We start from the raw sequence: 18317 nt of genomic DNA, 5'->3' as shown, positions 1-18317 counted from the left end.
AAAAAATAAAAAGTTAAAAGGAAACCTTCCCCCTCCCCCCCCCCCCCCCCCCCCCTCTTCCAAAAATAAAAAATAAAAAGTTAAAAGGAAACCTTAATAAATATCTTATTCATCAAAAAATAAAAAAAAAAAGGAAATCTTGATAAGTATCTTATTCATCAAAAAATTGAAGGAAAAGTTCGATTGAGTCCCTTGTCATTTGCTCTGGATCTGTACAGTATACAATGTCAAAATCTGCCTGAATTTGGACACAAATATGAGCCGTGCATGGGTAACTTCACAGATGAAGCATCTATACTGATTCGCCATTTTATTAGGAGGAGCAAGCTTCAAGCTTGGGAAGAAGGCTTCGCCAGGCGCACGCTATACCATTTGCTAGGTCTGCCTGACCCTTGGCGAATTCATGAAAAGCCAGACCCATATCTAGTGTTTTTTGTTCTTGAAATCGAATAATCTCTTCATTCATTAGCTTGACAATTTTCTCAAATCTTCTTGTTGCCTCTGCGCCATCAGCTTTTAGCTGCACCAAGAAACTGAATATCAGCAATGAATATTCCAGAAAGAACGAGGAAAATGCCAAAGCAATCCTAACGACCTCCTCGTATTCATGCTGGGCTTCACCCAATTTTTCTGACCGAGTTATTCTGAGCTTGTTCCTGCAAAATACATTCACAGTTATGAAAGCTAGCAACAAATTAGATCTAACAGATCTTTAATGCCAAAAGAATGCAAGAACAAGACCCATATCTTCAATAATTAACTCCATCTAAGAACTAATTCACTTAGAAATCCTCATATCTTATCCTTTGGGATGAATGTGCTCAGTCATCCAACAATCCAGAAATGATGTTGAAGAACCTCTGCATACACTTTTTACCATGCTGGAATTGGGGATTATTTTGGATAAGTCTTCCTCATATTATTACTTACATATTAGACACAGATTATGAAAGACATTTGGGTACAGATATGCAAAAAATCCTCATGTTGGAAATATTGCATACTCATAAAGCAAGGTTACGATGTTGCAAATTCCTGAATATTTTCCAAATAAATAATTATATGGTTAACAACAACATTAAGGAACCAACTAGCGCAGAAGGAAGAAAAGAAGCTAACAGTATACGTGGTCTGCCTCAGCACCAATGTAGCTGTATTTCTTAACATCACACTTAAGAAGTTCATTTAATGTCCAAGCAAGCATTGTCCCCTCATATATGAAGCAAACGTTCCTTTTTGTAGTGTAATATAATCAACGGATCCACACAGAAAAGCAAGGGAGTAGGTATGAATTCAGGATCATACATATCTATTTCCTTAAATTTGATTGCTTCAGCCAGTTCACAATTCTGCCTGAATGCATTTGCCCTCTCTGCTATCGTTGCCTGTCCAAGAAATAACATTAGTACCCTCAATTTCCTTAAACAAGTGAAATTAGGCAAATATTAATAATAACAGTATTAATAAAATAGCTTTATTGGCAATAATTGAAACACACACTGCAAGTGGAGTCAAGCTGTCGATTTTTCTGCAAAGCAATCACCTGTACCTCTCTCATTTTAAGATGCAGACTACAATCAATAATTATTAGATGCAGCATAAGTTCCAACTTCTTAGACAAGAAAGCCATTCAATTCTGTGAGGTATCACCGAAAATAGATGCCACATATATGCAAATTAATGATGATATGAACTCACCTTTATAGACTGCACTGCCCGAATATAATCTTTTAAAGGTTCTTCAAAATTCATCAAGAGGTGGTGAGCCTGATAGCAGGATAGGAGAAGTCTATAAATCATCCAAGTGAAAGAATCATTTGTAACATATTAAACCATACCTCTCTCTGCAGCTTGGTAGACAATATCTCTGATTTTGTACCAAGGTCAGAAAATGCATTCCCAAGAGGATTTTCCTCACAGTTTCCTAGCAGCTTAACAGCCTTACCGAAGTCTGATAAAGATTGTCCCAACTCTGTAATAATGTTGAAAACTTGTCTGTCACATGGATTAAATTTTCAAATATGTAAGAATGGACTAGGCAGAACAGACATGAAATAGCAATTAAGAAATCGGACGTGACAAAATCATTAATTCTTGCTAATGACTTGCAACCTGGGGAGAAAACGGCAGAAGAGTTTACAATTTCCACATACTACAGAAGAATAAAATGTATGAAAATTTGCATATACCCCTGTGTCTCTTGACAAGACGGTGAGCATGCTTCTGGGCTTCAGCTAGATGATCTTCAAGCTGAAAAATGTAATTCTTCAGCTTCTCATATTCTGGATCTGATTCTTCAGCTGGTTTCTCCTTTCCAAGAACAACATCACTCACTTTGGATTGTACACCCTACCAAATTGAAAAGGCAGCCACTGTCATATGAAATGTTTGTGACCCTTGCCCAAACAGACATAACTCACAATGAACTCGACCTAAATGATTACTGAGGTCATCTAAGCAAAACACAACAGAATTGCTATTCCAAGAAGCTAAAGTCCTTCAGTCAGAACAAAACCATGTGAGACTTCTGCTTGTCGCAATAGCAATTGATAAAACTCAAAATAGCATTCTTTTCTGACTAGTTACTCCAACTACGATATTGACTAACAATTACTGCACAAACGAGATACCTTGAAAATTTGCATTAAGTCTGCCGGCTTCTTCAAGAAAATACCAGTTTCCTGGGATCTTGCTCTTTCCATTGTCTGCAGATCAAGCAAAACAATTATAGAAAATCGATCTAAGGACAGGGTCATGAATACTTCCAACTGATAGGTGATATCTATAATTAGTTCCATCTACAGTGCAGAAACAGAAATGGACAAGAGAAATATATACTTCATTTCTCAATATTTTGATGCATAGTCAGTGATAGGTCTCTTGCGGCCTTGCCAGCCAAAGCATTGTAATAATTCAGTCGTAATCTACCTACAATTACCTAGAACAGTAAATTACTCCTTCTCGGCTGATTCAAACTTTAAATATAAGAGCAACTAACTATGAAAGACAACCATCAATCATCCAAGTGAAGAATTGGCTAGAACTAGCAATATATATAATCAGATCCAAACTATCTATAAGTGTTAACTCCAAAACCATATCTTCTCCAATACTTTGAGTATGGCGATATCCCCATTTCCTCAAGGCGCATAAGATCTTCAACTCCTAATGGTGTGTTGCGCAGATTCAACATTTAACCTTAAAGTCCTTGAACCAAAACCGGGTTCCTGCAGGAAATACATGCTTGCTTGCATTCTCCAACTGAGTCTCTTTCTAAGGTATGATTCTTTGCCTACAAAAGCTACCAGTAATTCAAATATCCGTTTCCACTTTCCAATTCTTCATCTGATAGAATTACCTGCTCATCAGCCTGCAAAAAGATTCTTAAATCCTCGCTCTGCTGAAGCTCATGATGTAAAGCTACCCGGTTAACAAACACATCCAATGCTTGACGCCTCATCTCAATGAATTCGGCACCAAATCTGAACTTCTCTGTACACCAGAAACCATGTAAAACACAAAAAAAGAATATTAAAAGGCTGAAAAAATAACAATGACATAATGTCATCTACTGGGAATCAGCTTCATTCTACCATCAACTAGTAGACAAAATGCATAAGCCAATGCATAGGGAAAAAATGAACATAAGCACGAGAGCAAATTTAATGTAAATCCGATATATGAAAGCAATTAGATCTTTTTATAGTTTAATAATGGAGTAAATTTAATGTTTTGATCAAGGTATTTCTTCCCTGAAGAACAAAACAAGCGCCACAAATAGATAATTGTACCAATTTTCACAAATAGAAGCATCTTTCTCAACAATATTAAGTTTGACTTGGTAGAATACCACCCAAAAGAAGATATGTAAACGAATCAAAAACAATTTCCAAAAGAAAAGGTTAATCAAAAGCACATCTGTAATTTATCATACATCTTCAAATTGGAAATAAGCAGGTTACTGCTGGTGAGGAAAGGGAAAACAAATCTTCAGCTTAGTACCTACGGTGTTCTTCTCTGGAAGAGGAGGAATGAAGACACCCTTGTACTTTTCAAAAAGACGATCTCTTAACCAAACAAAATCACTGTACCGTCGAATAACAATTTTCTCAGGGCCATCATATTCAGGGAAATTTGTCTGCAAAATTAAATGCCAAAGTCTATGTCCTCAGTTTAGGTTGAAGATCAGAAGTTCAAGCTAGGTAAAACAAAGAAGACGAACTCTAAATCAGAGATACAAGTATTTCACCATAAATGATGAGGAGATCACAGGAAAGTGTCCAAAAGATGCATATAAATATATTACAGACTTATAGACATGCAAAGTGTCAGGAAATTATTTCATAAATCATAGAATAAGTACACAAAATTTTGAATAATCAAAACACTAAATGGGAACTCAACTTATTTTCAATTACATGTTTCCTGTATTTGTCATATAGGTGATTCAATAAAATCACTATCGCTATAAGTTAGATCACGCTAGTTCATCTCACATTAGGCCAATCAAAATACCACTTAGTTGTATCATCCGTGTTTTCTATAGCTAACAAGCTAGTTGAGTTATTTTGTAAGTGTCCACTCACCAAGCACTTGAATGCCTCTGCATGTGTGTGTTTGGGGGGGTTACCTTTCCCTCCTTAAAATGCTGCTTTTTTGGCGTAGGTTACATCATCAAGAAACTAGAGATATACTTCTCATCCTTTTGGAAGGTCCAAGTTGGTCAAAAGAGCTATTCTGATGGGTTATGGCGCCACAGTCACAAAAGCCACCACAAGCCCCCAACTCATCCCCCTCTTCCCATTCCCTTTTGGTTCACATGTATAGCTATGAAACTTGACCCTGAAGCTAGATAAGTTCAATATCAATGCCTTGTGATACCAACTCCACAAGAGACATGTTAAAACATCAACCACTTTCAAAAACAGGAAAGTCTTGTTCATGCCTGAGCTGCCTAAGGTAACCAATATCCTACAGACTTACAGAATTCAGAAGAGACTCCAGTACTAGCTTTGCTTGTTCATGAAGCTGTGTTAATTTGTATTCTTATTCAATGACTCTTCAAACAAATCAATTCATACAAGCGTCATTTATGATGGGTTTATTAGAAACTGGGTCAAATAATTGCCCTCAATATCCTTCTAATAAAAGCCAACTGCAAGGATCAACTCAAAATAACAACTGAGCACAAATGTAAGACCCAGCTAGACTCAGACTATAATTCACTAATATAGCAAATTGTTGATTATACTGCGACATGCACGAGCAAACACAATCTAGACCTGTCCAAACTGAGAAATACTACCTTGGTGGTAACTTTGTACGAGATATAAGCCTGAACTCCGTTGCCCATTTTAGCTGGATCTGACACGGATACCATTAAGTACGGAGATTGCGACGATGGGGATCGAGGGCTTCCCACCAACAGAGCTGATCCACTTTTCTGCTGCTCATTAATCTTAATTTTAAATTTTCAAATCAAAAAAGAAAAAAATGAGCCAATCATGCACAAAATCACTGTCCGCATGTTTACAATATCAATCAAGACTCGTGATGGTGGTGCCACTATTCAATTACCGTAGTGATCATGTTTATTTTCCAGATAATGATAAGCCTGGCCCCAAATAACGCCGGCGAGTGGAGCTCACTATTCCGGCAGACGGCGACGTTCGTTTAAAGCTGGGCGCGGCGGTTAGTCTGCCAAATTACGCCACCAAACGGCAACTGCAACTCACCTGGACACTGATTTTATTTTATCTTTTTCCTCCAGTGATTTTAACTCATCTATTCATAATATCTTATCATGGTGATTAAGACTAATTTTGACGTCCCATCATAAATTTTAATTTCACCGAATATATAAATATCTATTTTATTATTTAATATACTAAAATAAAATAAATTATCATAATTTATTTAGTTTGTAAAAAAGTTAATCTATCAGTTTGTATTTTCTCTCTTCTAATCTATCTACCTATGGTCACTTTAGTGTGTTTTAATATATCTTCGATATTATCTATATATTAAATTAGTAATTCTTATTTTCTCTTTTTTTTTATTTAGGATTTATCCTCTTAGTTTTAATTTTATTTTATCATCTATCATAAACTCAATTAATATATTAAAATAGTTAAAAGATATTTTATGATGAAACAAACTTAATAAATATTTATGATTTCTTACATTTAAATTTTAAGTACACGCATCCAGTCATGAGACAATGATAGTAAAAAAGTTTAGACGAATAGAATTGATGGGGTTATTAAATAAAATACCTTATACTTATTAATTAAAAAATGATAGATCATGATTGGGTACTGCTATGGCTGGGATTATTAGGTCTTATTTACTTATAAATATAAGTCTAATTAGAAAAAATCGATATTCCACATAAACTCGAGATCGAGATGCCCACTTTCGAGTTCTCAATAATCTTTCTTTGGGTCAAAGGGTATCGCTATTTTTTTTGCTTCATCTTAATCTTTTGTTTCCTTTCTCTTGATTCTTCTTTGCATAAACCTGAAAGAAAATGGAGGAGAGAATAAGAAACGAAAGAACCAAATATATGATCTTAAAAGATGACGGAGCATTATGTTTGAGCTTAAAATATTAATAAATAACTTTTTAATGATATATTAATTTGACATTAATAATAACTATAAATTAGTAAAAATATAACTATAACATCGATTTTTCATCCTAATATGTTGAAAATTACAACTAATAAATTAATTCAGATATTGTTACTTCCGGGTTATACTAAGACATAAATATAAATAGAAATATAACCCATCACATGATGGGTTTCTTTTTCATTCTCATTGCACAAATATCACTTATATAATATTTATTAGAGAATTGTTAATTATGAAAAAATATTTATAGTTTTAATATAATAAATATATATTTATAACTATTACAAACGGAAGGCGAGTCATATGAATTATGTATTTGTAAATTACTTGATTATGTCAAAGTCGGAATGGAATTACTTGTTTGACCCTTGCAGTCTTCTCATGCGTTATAATTTGCACTTTCCGGCTCTTGGACTCTCACAATATCTCACCGGCTCTCAATCACTTCGTGCCCTAGCTGATTTTACCCTCTCTCTTCAGCTAATACATTTCGCGCTTCAATTCAACGCCATAAACTAATTGACAGTGCTTCCTCGTAGTTAAATTGAAAATCAAAAGAATTTCGGGGGAAAAAACCAAATCAGAGAGCTCCACCAGTGGTGGCACTGCGGCCATCTCTGCCGCCGGTGAACAAATTGGCGAGGCCTCGCTGCCACCGAAAGCTGCTTCTGGGGTTCGAGTCCGCATTATTGCAGAGCTCAAGACTTTTGTTTGGTGATCAACCGCTGCCACTGAAAATCTTCTACCGGTATGGTCTTGTAAATATTCCGTTTTCCTGTTTCCGGTTTCCTATGATCTTCACGAGGTTTGTTGTTCGAAAATCGGTGTCTGTTGGAACGTATCTCTAGGTTCGTTTATTTATTTTTGCGTAATTCAGTTATTCGTGTAGCATTAATTTTGATAAAAATCTTGAAAAAATTGAGCTTTTCAAGCTCAGAATGTACTCTAGTGTCGGGAGTTAAACTCAAGCCCTAGCTTGGTATCTGATCGAGCTGAGCTGCATTGGGCCCGTGCTGTAGCTCGGACTTAGCTTGGGCACCAAATGGTTCAGCTAAGCTCGAGGTTGATGAATTCCAGACTGGTTCCACCTTAAGCTTATAATATTTCTGGTGTTTGGCTCAATATAACTCGGCTAAGTAATCTTATTTAGTGGTAATAACCCTTGACACATGCATAAACTTTATCAGCAGATGTTGCAATGGCGAAGGCTAAAAAGGCAAAGAACGAAGAGCAGAGAGGTGGAGATAATAGTAATTCAGAGGCAGTTGTCAAGCATCAGAAGCTCTGTCTCTCCATTGACATGGACAACCAACGAGTCTATGGGTCCTTTCTCTACTTAAATTTATTTTGAATTTTTATGTCAATTTTTGAAGGTTTTATGCCTATTTTTTGTATGCATGTTATACTGAACCCTTATTCATATTAATTTAAGCTTTGACTTATTCTGTTGTTCTCCACTGCATTTTCAGACATCTTGATAGCTCATTAAATCTAATATAGAAAGTTAAAAGTTGTAGATAAATAGAGTCGCTAGACCACCATTTTCGCATTTTCCTTTTCTTCGCAAAATCTCACTTTGCGCTTTGCTTTCCTTTAGCAATTGAATCTGAGGTTTCAGGGTTTTTGGGATTGAATTTATTTTTGCTAGAAAGCAATTGAATCTGATTCAAAGTATCAAAATGTTGTGAAATGAAACTTATGTGCTGAGTTTTGGGATCTATAACATCAGGTATACAGAACTGCAGATAGTTATACCAGACAATGGAATTGTGGGTTTGCATGCTGATAATTTAGCAATTGAGAAGGTTACAGTTGATGGGGAACCAGCAGAATTTGAAGTCTTCCCTCATTATCAGCATCTGGACCCAAAGGATAGATGGTGTGTTGTCTCCTCAGCCACGTCTGCTGCTGATGCTTCTGGATCCGTGTATTTGTCATCTCTCGAGATTGAATTACTTCCAAATCTGTTGATAATGTGCAGTAAGAGCTCTAAAACTGACAAGAAGCAAGAAGAGAATCAGCAGATTGACAATGGGGAACCATTATCTGCTGTTGCTAGCAGGTGTTTTAAATGAATGTTTATCTGTATCCTCGATATTTTAGATATCTCTATTTATTTATTTTTAACATCTTGTTGTGTGGTTAACATCTCATTTTATTCTGCCATGTAGACATGGAATACACATTAATTACATAACAAAGGGTTTTTGGGATGGGAGTTGAAACCTAGAAACATCAAACTAAAGCTGATAAAAGGACATATCAACCATGTTTCTGTTTGGACCATGTTTACCAAAGAACCTCATATTTCTGAAATGAGATCCAAATATCACCCCTATTGCTTTCAGCCTTTCCTGTAATTGAATTGTAACAAAGGTAGATAATAAAATGAGATCCAAATGTTGATTCTAGACTTAAGTCATCTAGATTGACACTTTGTTGTCAAATCCTTGTGGTTTTAGAGATTTTGTTAAAAATTGATGTTTTTGAAGAAATTTCAAATACTACCAAACACATGAAAAAACAAGGAATATTTTTTCTTCCGATACCCTAGAACTTCATATTATCTGTCAGTTTCTTTCTTTTCCTTCATCTCCCATTAGATCAAAAGCAGGCTAAGATCTGAAGAGGATTCTCAGTTATTATTATAAGTTCATTTTCAAACTTAAGCTCTTTTTTGTTTCCTCGAAGAAATTCAGACAGAAAGGCCTACAAATACTATCTTGTTTTCTTCCGATACGCTTGATGGTTCGGAAGCAGTCGGCTTGCTAGTTGAGCCATCTCTTTGTCGGAATCACTAATAGTAAAGAGTGATGGGTGAGCTGAGCTTAAATAGTGCCCCTTCCACTTCTTAGGATGGCACAGACTTAATAGTTTCTGGTCCTTTTTGCTGTTGAAGACAAAGCAAGCACGGGAACAGTGAATCCTGTTATTAGGAGTATAAAAGAAAGGGCTGCCATGGTATTCATGTATATGTGTGCATGTGTGTGTGTATAGCTATTTGCTTGTGATGAAATTATAACATATTTGAATTCAGAAGGTGATTAGTGGTACCCTTGTTTTTGCACTACATCAATCTCGTAGAATATCAATTAACCCAGACAAGCTCAACCTGCATGTCTTAAATAGGTGAAATTTATAACTGTTTTATGTCTAATCAGGGCAAATGGATTTCATTAGAACTTCCATCTAGTCTTAGTTGCACCTTGTTAATATAAAAGAATCTTGAAATCTTATGATTTTCTTTTTCCTATGTAACTACCCTATGCAAATTGGTTGGATGTTGCCTGCTCAAATGCTATCATTTTCTGCCACAGATGGAATTATGGTGATTTTTAATTTCTGTTATTTTTAATGTAGGTGGGTGCAGAATGTGAAAAGCGTACGTATTGAATATTGGGTAGATAAGGCAGAGACAGGAATTCATTTTAACGATAATGTCTTGCATACGGATAACCAATTGAGGCGCGCACGGTGCTGGTTTCCTTGTATGGATGACAGTTTGCAATGTTGCTGGTATGTGCAAGGTTAAGTTGACAACATGAAGCATTTTAATGACTTTGGATAGTTTATTCTCATGATCTATTCTGTATTGTGTTTAGCTATGACTTGGAATTTACCGTGGCCAGTAACCTTGTGGCAGTTAGCTCTGGAACCTTACTTCATCAGGTGAGATAAGATTGTATCTTTGCAATGCATGGTAAGTAGTGCCGAAAATGCTGATTAAATGGGCACGAAATCCTGAAAAGAGAAAGCTATATCTCAATGAATTCTGGCGAGCAAAGAGCTTAAAACAAGATTAATACCAATACCAGATTGCTTTATAAATTTTGAAGTCAACTGCTCTTTTCGCTTTCATTTTCGGTTGAAAGCGGAAGTATGGGTAATGTACGGTATGAGACATTACTATTTTTCACCAGGAGTCTTTAGAATTCGCACTCTTGAGTTCTCTATTTGTCTTGTCTTTCAAATGAAATGTGAATGATCTATCCTCCTCTCATTGAAACAAGGGGCCAATTCTGGTAAGAGAAAAAAAGGCTCTTCTGCTGCTTTTGGCTGACCTATTCTATGAAGATGGTGAGACACTTTAGAGATTACTTAGTGGTTAGTATGCAAAAGAATCAAAGGAACAAGTACCTTGGCATTTTGAGAAATTGGATATAGAAAAAGATAAAATTTGCCTCTAGCATAAGTATTTGTTGTTTTAAACTTGTATACTGTGGATTGTGCTTGGGACTATTTCTTTGGGTTTTGCATAGCATTGCGGATGTTTATGATAGGGACCATTGGGTAAGTCATAATGTCATGCAGCGGTAGTGTTTCAAAGTTATAGTCATTCTTCCTTGTTCCTTGAGTGAGAACACTTCTATTAGAGACATATTCGTTTATGCTGATAAATCCTGAATGCCTTAACTCTTTAACAGTTCCAGCAAATACATTTTTTTCTATTAGGAATTCTCACTAACTGACTCTTGCTCTAGCAGGTTTTGACGAACGATGATCCACCACGGAAGACATATGTTTATAAATTAGATGTTCCTGTTGCTGCTCAGTGCATATCTCTGGCAGTTGCGTCATTTGAAATTCTGCCTGATCGTCATGGTGGCCTTGTATCACACTTTTGTCTACCTGCCAACTTGTCAAAGCTGCGGAACACAGTGGTATTTTTCTACAATGCTTTCAGGTATTTCCTAATATTGATCTTTTTCCCTCCTGATTGTGGCCCCATAGTCATGTAACTGGTGGTCTTGAAAAGTTGCTCTTCTGGTCAGAGTTTGACTTGCCCTTGTCAGGACTAACAATATTCTATTGTGTGCTTGGAATTTCATCATATTTTTGTCTGAACTGGTAACTGTGTCTTGCACATCTCAACAGCCACTATGAGGATTACCTCTCCGCGTCTTTTCCATTTGGATCATACAAGCAAGTGTTTATTGCTCCTGGAATGACAGTATCCTCATGGAATTTGGGAGCTTCTATAGGTATCTTCAGTTCTCATCTGCTGTTCGATGAGAAACTGATCGATCAGGTATGCTTATAAAAGAATTGACGTCCAAAGCAGTAAGATCTGAAGGTTCTAATTCCTTTGAACTTTACTGGGTCTCAAGCTACAAGTTTTTCTGATTAATGAGCATGAAAGAAATGAATAGCTTTTATTTGTTTTCATGTCATTAGCAATGCCCCTCTGATACATGCTTTCTCTTATTATTTTCTGGTGATGGGTTCACTTAACAGACTATAGAGACAAGGATTAAACTTGCTTATGCCCTTGCGAGACAGTGGTTTGGAGTATATATCACTCCTGAAGCTCCAAATGATGGTAATGTCCTAATTTAAATGTTTGCACCTGTAATTGTGGAGGCATGCTGATCTGTTGAGGCTGCTTTAATGCTTGCTATCAGAGTGGTTGTTGGATGGTCTTGCGGGGTTTCTGACTGATTCTTTTATCAAGCGGTTCCTGGGAAACAATGAAGCACGCTATAGACGATACAAGGTTCCGTTCTGTTTTGACATTCATAACTGATAATTATTTGTAATATTGCCTATCTCAGCTATAATATGAGTTGATGTGTCGCTGATAACTATGTAACAGTAATGGAGAATTAGTCATCCTGGAATTGATGGAACACTGAAACCTGCCATGGTCTCATTCTAATCTACTTAATCAGACACATGTTTGAATTCTTGTATGAGTCAAGTAGTTGTATGCAAATCCTTTTGTAAGTTTAAACCTTGGCTTGATGCTTATGGTTTGGAATTGTTACTCCATATTATATTTATTCTTTTAAGAATAATTCACTGTCCATTTCCGTTACCTTGCTAAGATGTCAGCAAAAAATACTCCATTTCTAAAAATGACAAGTTACATTTTAATTATTGCCTCACATTCTTGAAGGCTTGATAGTTCTTCAACATAAAACATTTTTCAACTTGCTTTGCTGACAAACTGAGTGTCTCTAACAAGTAAAATAACGAGACAAATTTGAGAAGAATGTAAGTATGCAGCTGATAACTTGTGATGTGATTACTGAGAGAAAGGGACACCTTAAAAGATATATGCAATGAGGAAATGTTGATGATGATATGGCCTTCCTTAGAAGAGCTACTTCAGGTGTTATGAGTTAGGGTTAATTCTTTCAGCATATTTATCACAGAAAACAGTAAGGAGACAGATTGAGCAAATATTCTCCTTAGGTAAATATGTGTGTGAACATGATCTGGCATTCCCTACTGACAGTCGATGATGATTTTCGATATCATGAACTATTGATAGTCTGCATCTATGTTATGGGACACACCTTATACATATCCACATTTTAGAATGTGCATGGCTGTGTATCTTCGGTCTATCAGTCAATTTATCAGAAAAAAGATTAAGATCTGGTTGATGTAGCCTTGTCTCCTTTGTTTTATTGCAGGCTAACTGTGCTGTTTGCCAAGCAGATGATAGCGGTGCAACTGCATTGAGCTCCACTCTGGCCTCTAAGGATTTGTATGGAACCCAATCTATTGGTTTTTATGGAAAAATAAGATCATGGAAATCTGTAAGTTGTATTCTACTGGTTGAAATAGGTTCAGATTTCTTCCTTCACATTTTTCTTTAACACTTGGGTTATGTAACAGGTTGCTGTCCTTCAAATGTTAGAGAAACAGATGGGTCCTGAGTCCTTCCGAAAAGTAAGAACCAGAAAGCTAGGTTTCATATTTGTGAAAAAATGTAAAGTAAAAGATCTTTTTGTTTTTAAGTTTGAGTAGGTAGTATGCTTTCCTATGTGTTTAATAAGATATTATGTATTAAATGGTTTTCCTCTCAAACAACATAGGTTTTTAGATGAGATGGTAATGTAAATTGGTAATGGAGTGGGTTGATTCTACTTGTTTTAGCTTTATCTGTTATATGATTGCATGATATTATGCACATTCGTAATAATAAAAAGGGTTAATTACATTTACTCTTTGTGAAAATGCGAAATTACATTTTTCCCAAAAAACTTTTGAAATTACACTTGCATTCCCCAGAGAATTCTCCGGGTTTGGACGGAAAATGCTGAGCTCAGCAAAGAAAAAACATATACTTATAATTTTACACCTCATTCTTTCATTAGCGGCTACTTTTTATTCAATGACAAGAATTCTAGCAATCCAAGGAGAGCAACTGAAAAATGCACACGTGCACCCGCACGCGCACGCACACACACACACACACACATATATATATAGAGATATATGCACATACGTATAATATAGACAAGGTCTAAGGACATTTTTCTGTACACAATTTCTGGACTCTTGCCAATGAATTCTTGCCCATCCTGATGCAGTCTTGTGAAGCCCCATCAGATAATGTGTGACTAGTTGGATTTTAGAAGCTTATGGAATTTATCGTCCAATAGAATTTCTTGCTAACCAGTATTGTCGACCCAGAAAAGCAATTATTGCGTTCTGATACCATAGAAATCTTACTTCAATGGAGGTAAGAAATATGGAAGGCAGGTGATAATGGACCTGTGGTGGTTTTATTTTTTTGTATCAGAATGAGGGCTTCTCTTCATCATTACAAATAGCAATATTAGCCCTTCCTTTCTCATCTACAAACCACTGCTTTTCTCTTTATGCAAAATCTTGACATTGATTTCTAGTTCTGAAGGAAAACTTGCTTGGGAATTTGTGCAGAAGAAATGAATTTATGTCATTCCTTTCGTACTCAATCTAATATATTGATAACCTTTTCTTTTCTTCTACCTGACTATGGGCTTTGGGTTCTTATTTTCGTTATTTGCGATGCTTTAATGAGCTTGATCATTGATATACATTTATTTGATATCTGGCTTTGTCATGTATGTATGGGTTTATTATGATAGGTAACTTCTTTCATATACAGATTTTACAAAATATTGTTTTGAGGGCACGAGACGGTAATCGTTCTTTGAGAACTCTGAGCACCAAAGAGGTAACTCGATGGGCCTTCTTTATTCATATATTACTGCTGATGCAATCTAGCATTCTGGATAGTTTCATCTTGAGATAATGGTCATAACCAAAATGGTGTTTCCTATATATCCTGTTCTTCATATCTCGACATGTTTGTCTCTCTATCTCTTGTGCATGTGTCTTTAATCTATATGCAGCTACACAGTAAATGACACTAGCAATTCATCAGGAGTCATAACTCATTTCCATTGTTTATTGCTGATCTGTAATTTAGCACTGACATGATCTCAGTATTATACTGCAAACATAGTACTACAGCCATTTTATTGGGATAAAGATACTTGATATGGTATGAATTGACGAAGAAGTTGATGTGAAAATTTCATATCGTGCCGCACTCCTGCATATTTTCTCCGCATTTCCTATTATATCATTTACAAAGATCTCTTTGAATTTGTGATGAGTGAGGTAGATATATACCCCTTTACTGCCTACCTCTATTGCTTTGTATTTGACTGGAAGTATGCACTGTATGAATGACTTTCATAGATGTCTTGGTGTTCATTTGACGGGGTTTCCTTCTTTTGTTTTGCCTCTAGAGAGAGGATCCCTGTTTGGTTTTTCAGATATGCTTTTGCTGTTTTTTTTCTAGTTGAGCAAATTAGTTGATGATGAGAGTTGGTCTTAGTGATTTGGATGGAGAAAGAGAGTAATATTTGTTTGTCCATTCAATCTCTCCTTTTCTTGGGATTTTTCTCTGTTATAAATTATAATTCAATCAATTTTCTTCTGGTTGATCTTGTGTTTCTTAATGTGATATCATACTCCTGATCATTCTTTGCATAATAGAAATACATTGCTGCTCATCTTTTCTTGTCCTTGTTTGCTGGCAGTTCCGACACTTTGCTAATAAAATTGGAAATCTTGAGCGCCCATTTCTTAAAGAGTTTTTCCCTCGCTGGGTTGGATCTTGTGGTTGTCCAGTGCTAAAGTATGATTCTTGCTGGATATTTCCTATTTAGATTGTCTTTAGGGCTGTCGAGTATTCTAACTGATAACTCTTTGATTTTCAACTTTCCCTTTGGTTCCACTAAGGATGGGATTCTCCTATAACAAGAGGAAAAATATGGTAGAATTAGCTGTTCTGCGGGGATGTACATCTAGGCCTGATTCATGGGTAGGTGTTGATAATATCAATCCTGATTCTGAAAATCGAGAAAACGGTATTGGGTGGCCTGGAATGATGAGTATAAGGGTCCACGAGCTCGATGGCATGTACGATCATCCAATACTATCAATGGCCGGTGAACCATGGCAACTGCTGGAAATTCAGTGTCATTCAAAACTTGCTGCGAAGCGCTTCCAGAAGCCTAAGAAGGGTGTGAAGGCTGATGGTTCTGATGACAATGGTGATGCTGTAGCCACAACAGATGTGCGTTTAAAGTATGTATATTGTATACCATGCTTTTCTCCAGCCTTTTTCTGAACTTGGGAATGGTTATCTCGTGTCTTAACAATATGGATACTGCAGTTCTGATTCTCCTCTACTGTGGCTCCGTGCGGATCCAGAAATGGAGTATCTTGCTGAAGTTAATTTTAACCAACCTGTGCAGATGTGGGTGAGTTTGAGACTGAGTTAGATCGCAACTTTACTTTATAGAAAAGCAAGAGGAAGTAAATTTCTAGTCATGTTTGCTTGTGAGGAAGGCTTCAATAGACTACACAAACATATTTTTAGTTTAATATGAAACAATTGACATCAGGTCCAAACTTGTTAGTGTATGTGTCAATTTTTATTAATGATTAATATTAACACTGTTTGAAGGAAAAGTTAGCTTCACCTTAATGCACGTCATTACTGCACTTTATTGGTCAATTATATCAACTATTTAATCAGTCAAAGGTCTTTGAGTCTTGACAAATTTGAGCCGCTTTACATGTATGCTACATTCACAAGGTGAAAAGAAATCGAATAAAAAAATTACATTTGAGTGAAAGAAAATAGTTATTGGTTTCAATATGGTCTCCGTCAATACAAATATTATGATCTGTTCTACTGGATTGATACGTTTAAGATGGAATTGATTGCTTTGCCGTCTTTATTGTTGTATGCATTTTGGTGCATTTTTTTCCAAAGAATCAATATTACTTTTTCCAGACCCCGTACAAGAAAATGGGAATGATATGAAATTGGTTAGTGACAAGATATATATAAAAGAACTGAACAGTTTGTAGTCAACCACTTGCAACCAGAAATTTGAAAGGCACATTTTGCATTATGGCGAAATTCCAAGACCAGGGATCTTGAACATCTTGTGTTTGCTTTTGCAGATAAATCAGTTGGAAAAAGACAAGGATGTCGTTGCACAGGCACAAGCTATAGCAGTCTTGGAGGCACTGCCACAACTTTCATTTTCTGTTGTTAATGCTCTGAATAATTTTCTAAGTGACTCTAAGGTTGTTTTTCACACTTATCATGGTTTAAGATGCCTTGTGTTGTATATGCATTACTATGTCTTTTATCTCTTGTCTCTACTTTTGTCGTTCAGGCTTTCTGGAGAGTCCGTATCCAGGCTGCATATGCATTGGCTACTACCGCATGTGAGGTATATTGGTGCTCTTTCCATTTCTTAGACATCTATTCTTTTTCTGGACAATTGGATAAATGTATGATGTGCCCTAGTTGTACTTGTTGACTTATTTGATTTTTTCCCTCTGTTTTCTTTTTGATTCCAATTAGAAATTTACACTCTTTGCTATGAACGTGAGATGTGACTCTTTCATGGTTTTTAGATGAACTCACTGTCAATTCGCCTTTACATGTGTCATATTATGTATATTATGGGAGGCACTTAGGTGTATATATGCTTTCTATATGTTACACTTTTTCGTTTTTTGTCTATGGGTGCAATAAGCTGATTCTGGATATATGCTGCACCAATTTCTTCTGTTCTAAAAGCGGCAGAATCCTATTTATAATAGTCAATGGTCATATGGCCCCCGTTTTCTTTTGTCCATTGATAATTTATCATTTTCATAGAGATTTCATTGATATTTCTGTCACTGTGATTCTTCTGACTCTAAGCCTGTTAATCTTGTCTTACTCTTATTGCTTTATTTACTCCTTAATCAGGAAACTGATTGGGCTGGTTTACTCCATCTGATCAACTTCTACAAAAGTCGGAGATTTGATCCAAACATCGGGCTTCCCAGGTAGATTTTTAAGTTTGATCAGGAATTGGGAACAGTTTTTGGGAGTCATCAAGTCAACATGTTGATTTTATACTCTACTCATTGTTAGGCCAAACGACTTTCACGATTTTCAGGAGTACTTTGTCCTTGAGGTAATGCACTGAGGTAGGATTTGATATTTTAGATACACTAGCATCTGCATTAAATAGTTAGCGTACATATATGCTCGTGCGCGCATATATATATGTTCATTTGATCTGTATATGCAAGATAAAGACACTTATTTTATTAATGTACATTTTCTAAGAAGCGAAAATCAAAGGTCACTGGTTTTAGATGGTAAAGTTGTTTTTCCCTATTAATATAAAAGTCACTCCTTCAGGACCTGTTTGGCCCCTTCACAGGGCTTTATACCGAGTGGCTTTTATTTGGCCAGAGATTTTAACTTTGTTTTCTTACTAATGAATGAAGAAACGAATACTGAATGGATTTCCTATGGTGATATAAATTATGTAAAGGATATTTTATTGGGTTTACTGTCCCAACAAGATTGAACTT

At 36.0% G+C, this 18317-nt stretch overlaps 2 protein-coding genes across 4 annotated transcripts in view; one reads left to right on the top strand and one right to left on the bottom strand.

Moving 5' to 3' along the window:
• LOC105174031 (sorting nexin 1) lies at positions 121-5793 on the bottom strand. The gene is made up of 11 exons (XM_011095992.2): positions 5578-5793; positions 5306-5458; positions 4003-4138; positions 3359-3492; positions 2631-2705; positions 2190-2349; positions 1839-1972; positions 1699-1767; positions 1306-1385; positions 596-656; positions 121-520 (listed from the first exon to the last, which is right to left on the bottom strand). Exons 1-11 carry the CDS (start codon positions 5587-5589, stop codon positions 314-316), a joined length of 1221 nt encoding a protein of 406 aa, XP_011094294.1. The 5' UTR covers positions 5590-5793; the 3' UTR covers positions 121-313.
• The window catches only part of LOC105174030 (transcription initiation factor TFIID subunit 2), an 18373-nt gene continuing 7102 nt past the window's right edge, over positions 7047-18317 (top strand). The window contains exons 1-20 of one of the 3 annotated variants that reach the window (XM_011095991.2): positions 7047-7383; positions 7823-7958; positions 8365-8514; positions 8617-8697; positions 9996-10151; positions 10238-10304; positions 11120-11319; positions 11511-11664; positions 11871-11955; positions 12038-12129; positions 13055-13180; positions 13260-13313; positions 14518-14586; positions 15461-15558; positions 15663-16010; positions 16099-16186; positions 16899-17024; positions 17117-17173; positions 17701-17780; positions 17869-17911. In XM_011095991.2, the coding sequence (XP_011094293.1) occupies positions 7834-7958; positions 8365-8514; positions 8617-8697; positions 9996-10151; positions 10238-10304; positions 11120-11319; positions 11511-11664; positions 11871-11955; positions 12038-12129; positions 13055-13180; positions 13260-13313; positions 14518-14586; positions 15461-15558; positions 15663-16010; positions 16099-16186; positions 16899-17024; positions 17117-17173; positions 17701-17780; positions 17869-17911 (2199 nt within the window). In that variant the 5' untranslated portion in view covers positions 7047-7383; positions 7823-7833. Of the gene's footprint in view, positions 7384-7822; positions 7959-8364; positions 8698-9995; positions 10152-10237; positions 10305-11119; positions 11320-11510; positions 11665-11870; positions 11956-12037; positions 12130-13054; positions 13181-13259; positions 13314-14517; positions 14587-15460; positions 15559-15662; positions 16011-16098; positions 16187-16898; positions 17025-17116; positions 17174-17700; positions 17781-17868; positions 17912-18317 lie in introns of all 3 variants that reach the window. The other 2 variants (XM_011095990.2, XM_011095989.2) reach the window with 2 other exon arrangements.

This window comes from Sesamum indicum, linkage group LG11 (genome assembly GCF_000512975.1).
Source record: "Sesamum indicum cultivar Zhongzhi No. 13 linkage group LG11, S_indicum_v1.0, whole genome shotgun sequence".
NCBI lineage: Eukaryota > Viridiplantae > Streptophyta > Magnoliopsida > Lamiales > Pedaliaceae > Sesamum > Sesamum indicum.
Note: the sequence above shows the minus strand (reverse complement) of the source record. Positions and strands in the feature narration are given on the sequence as shown.

Excerpts from the sequence above, each read along its gene's own strand:
- LOC105174031 (XM_011095992.2), bottom strand. Across the intron at positions 4,139-5,305 it reads CGTACAAAGTTACCACCAAG|ACAAATTTCCCTGAATATGA; the intron begins GTAGTATTTCTC and ends TTAATTTTGCAG. Across the intron at positions 1,386-1,698 it reads GGGCAGTGCAGTCTATAAAG|GCAACGATAGCAGAGAGGGC; the intron begins GTGAGTTCATAT and ends TTTCTTGGACAG.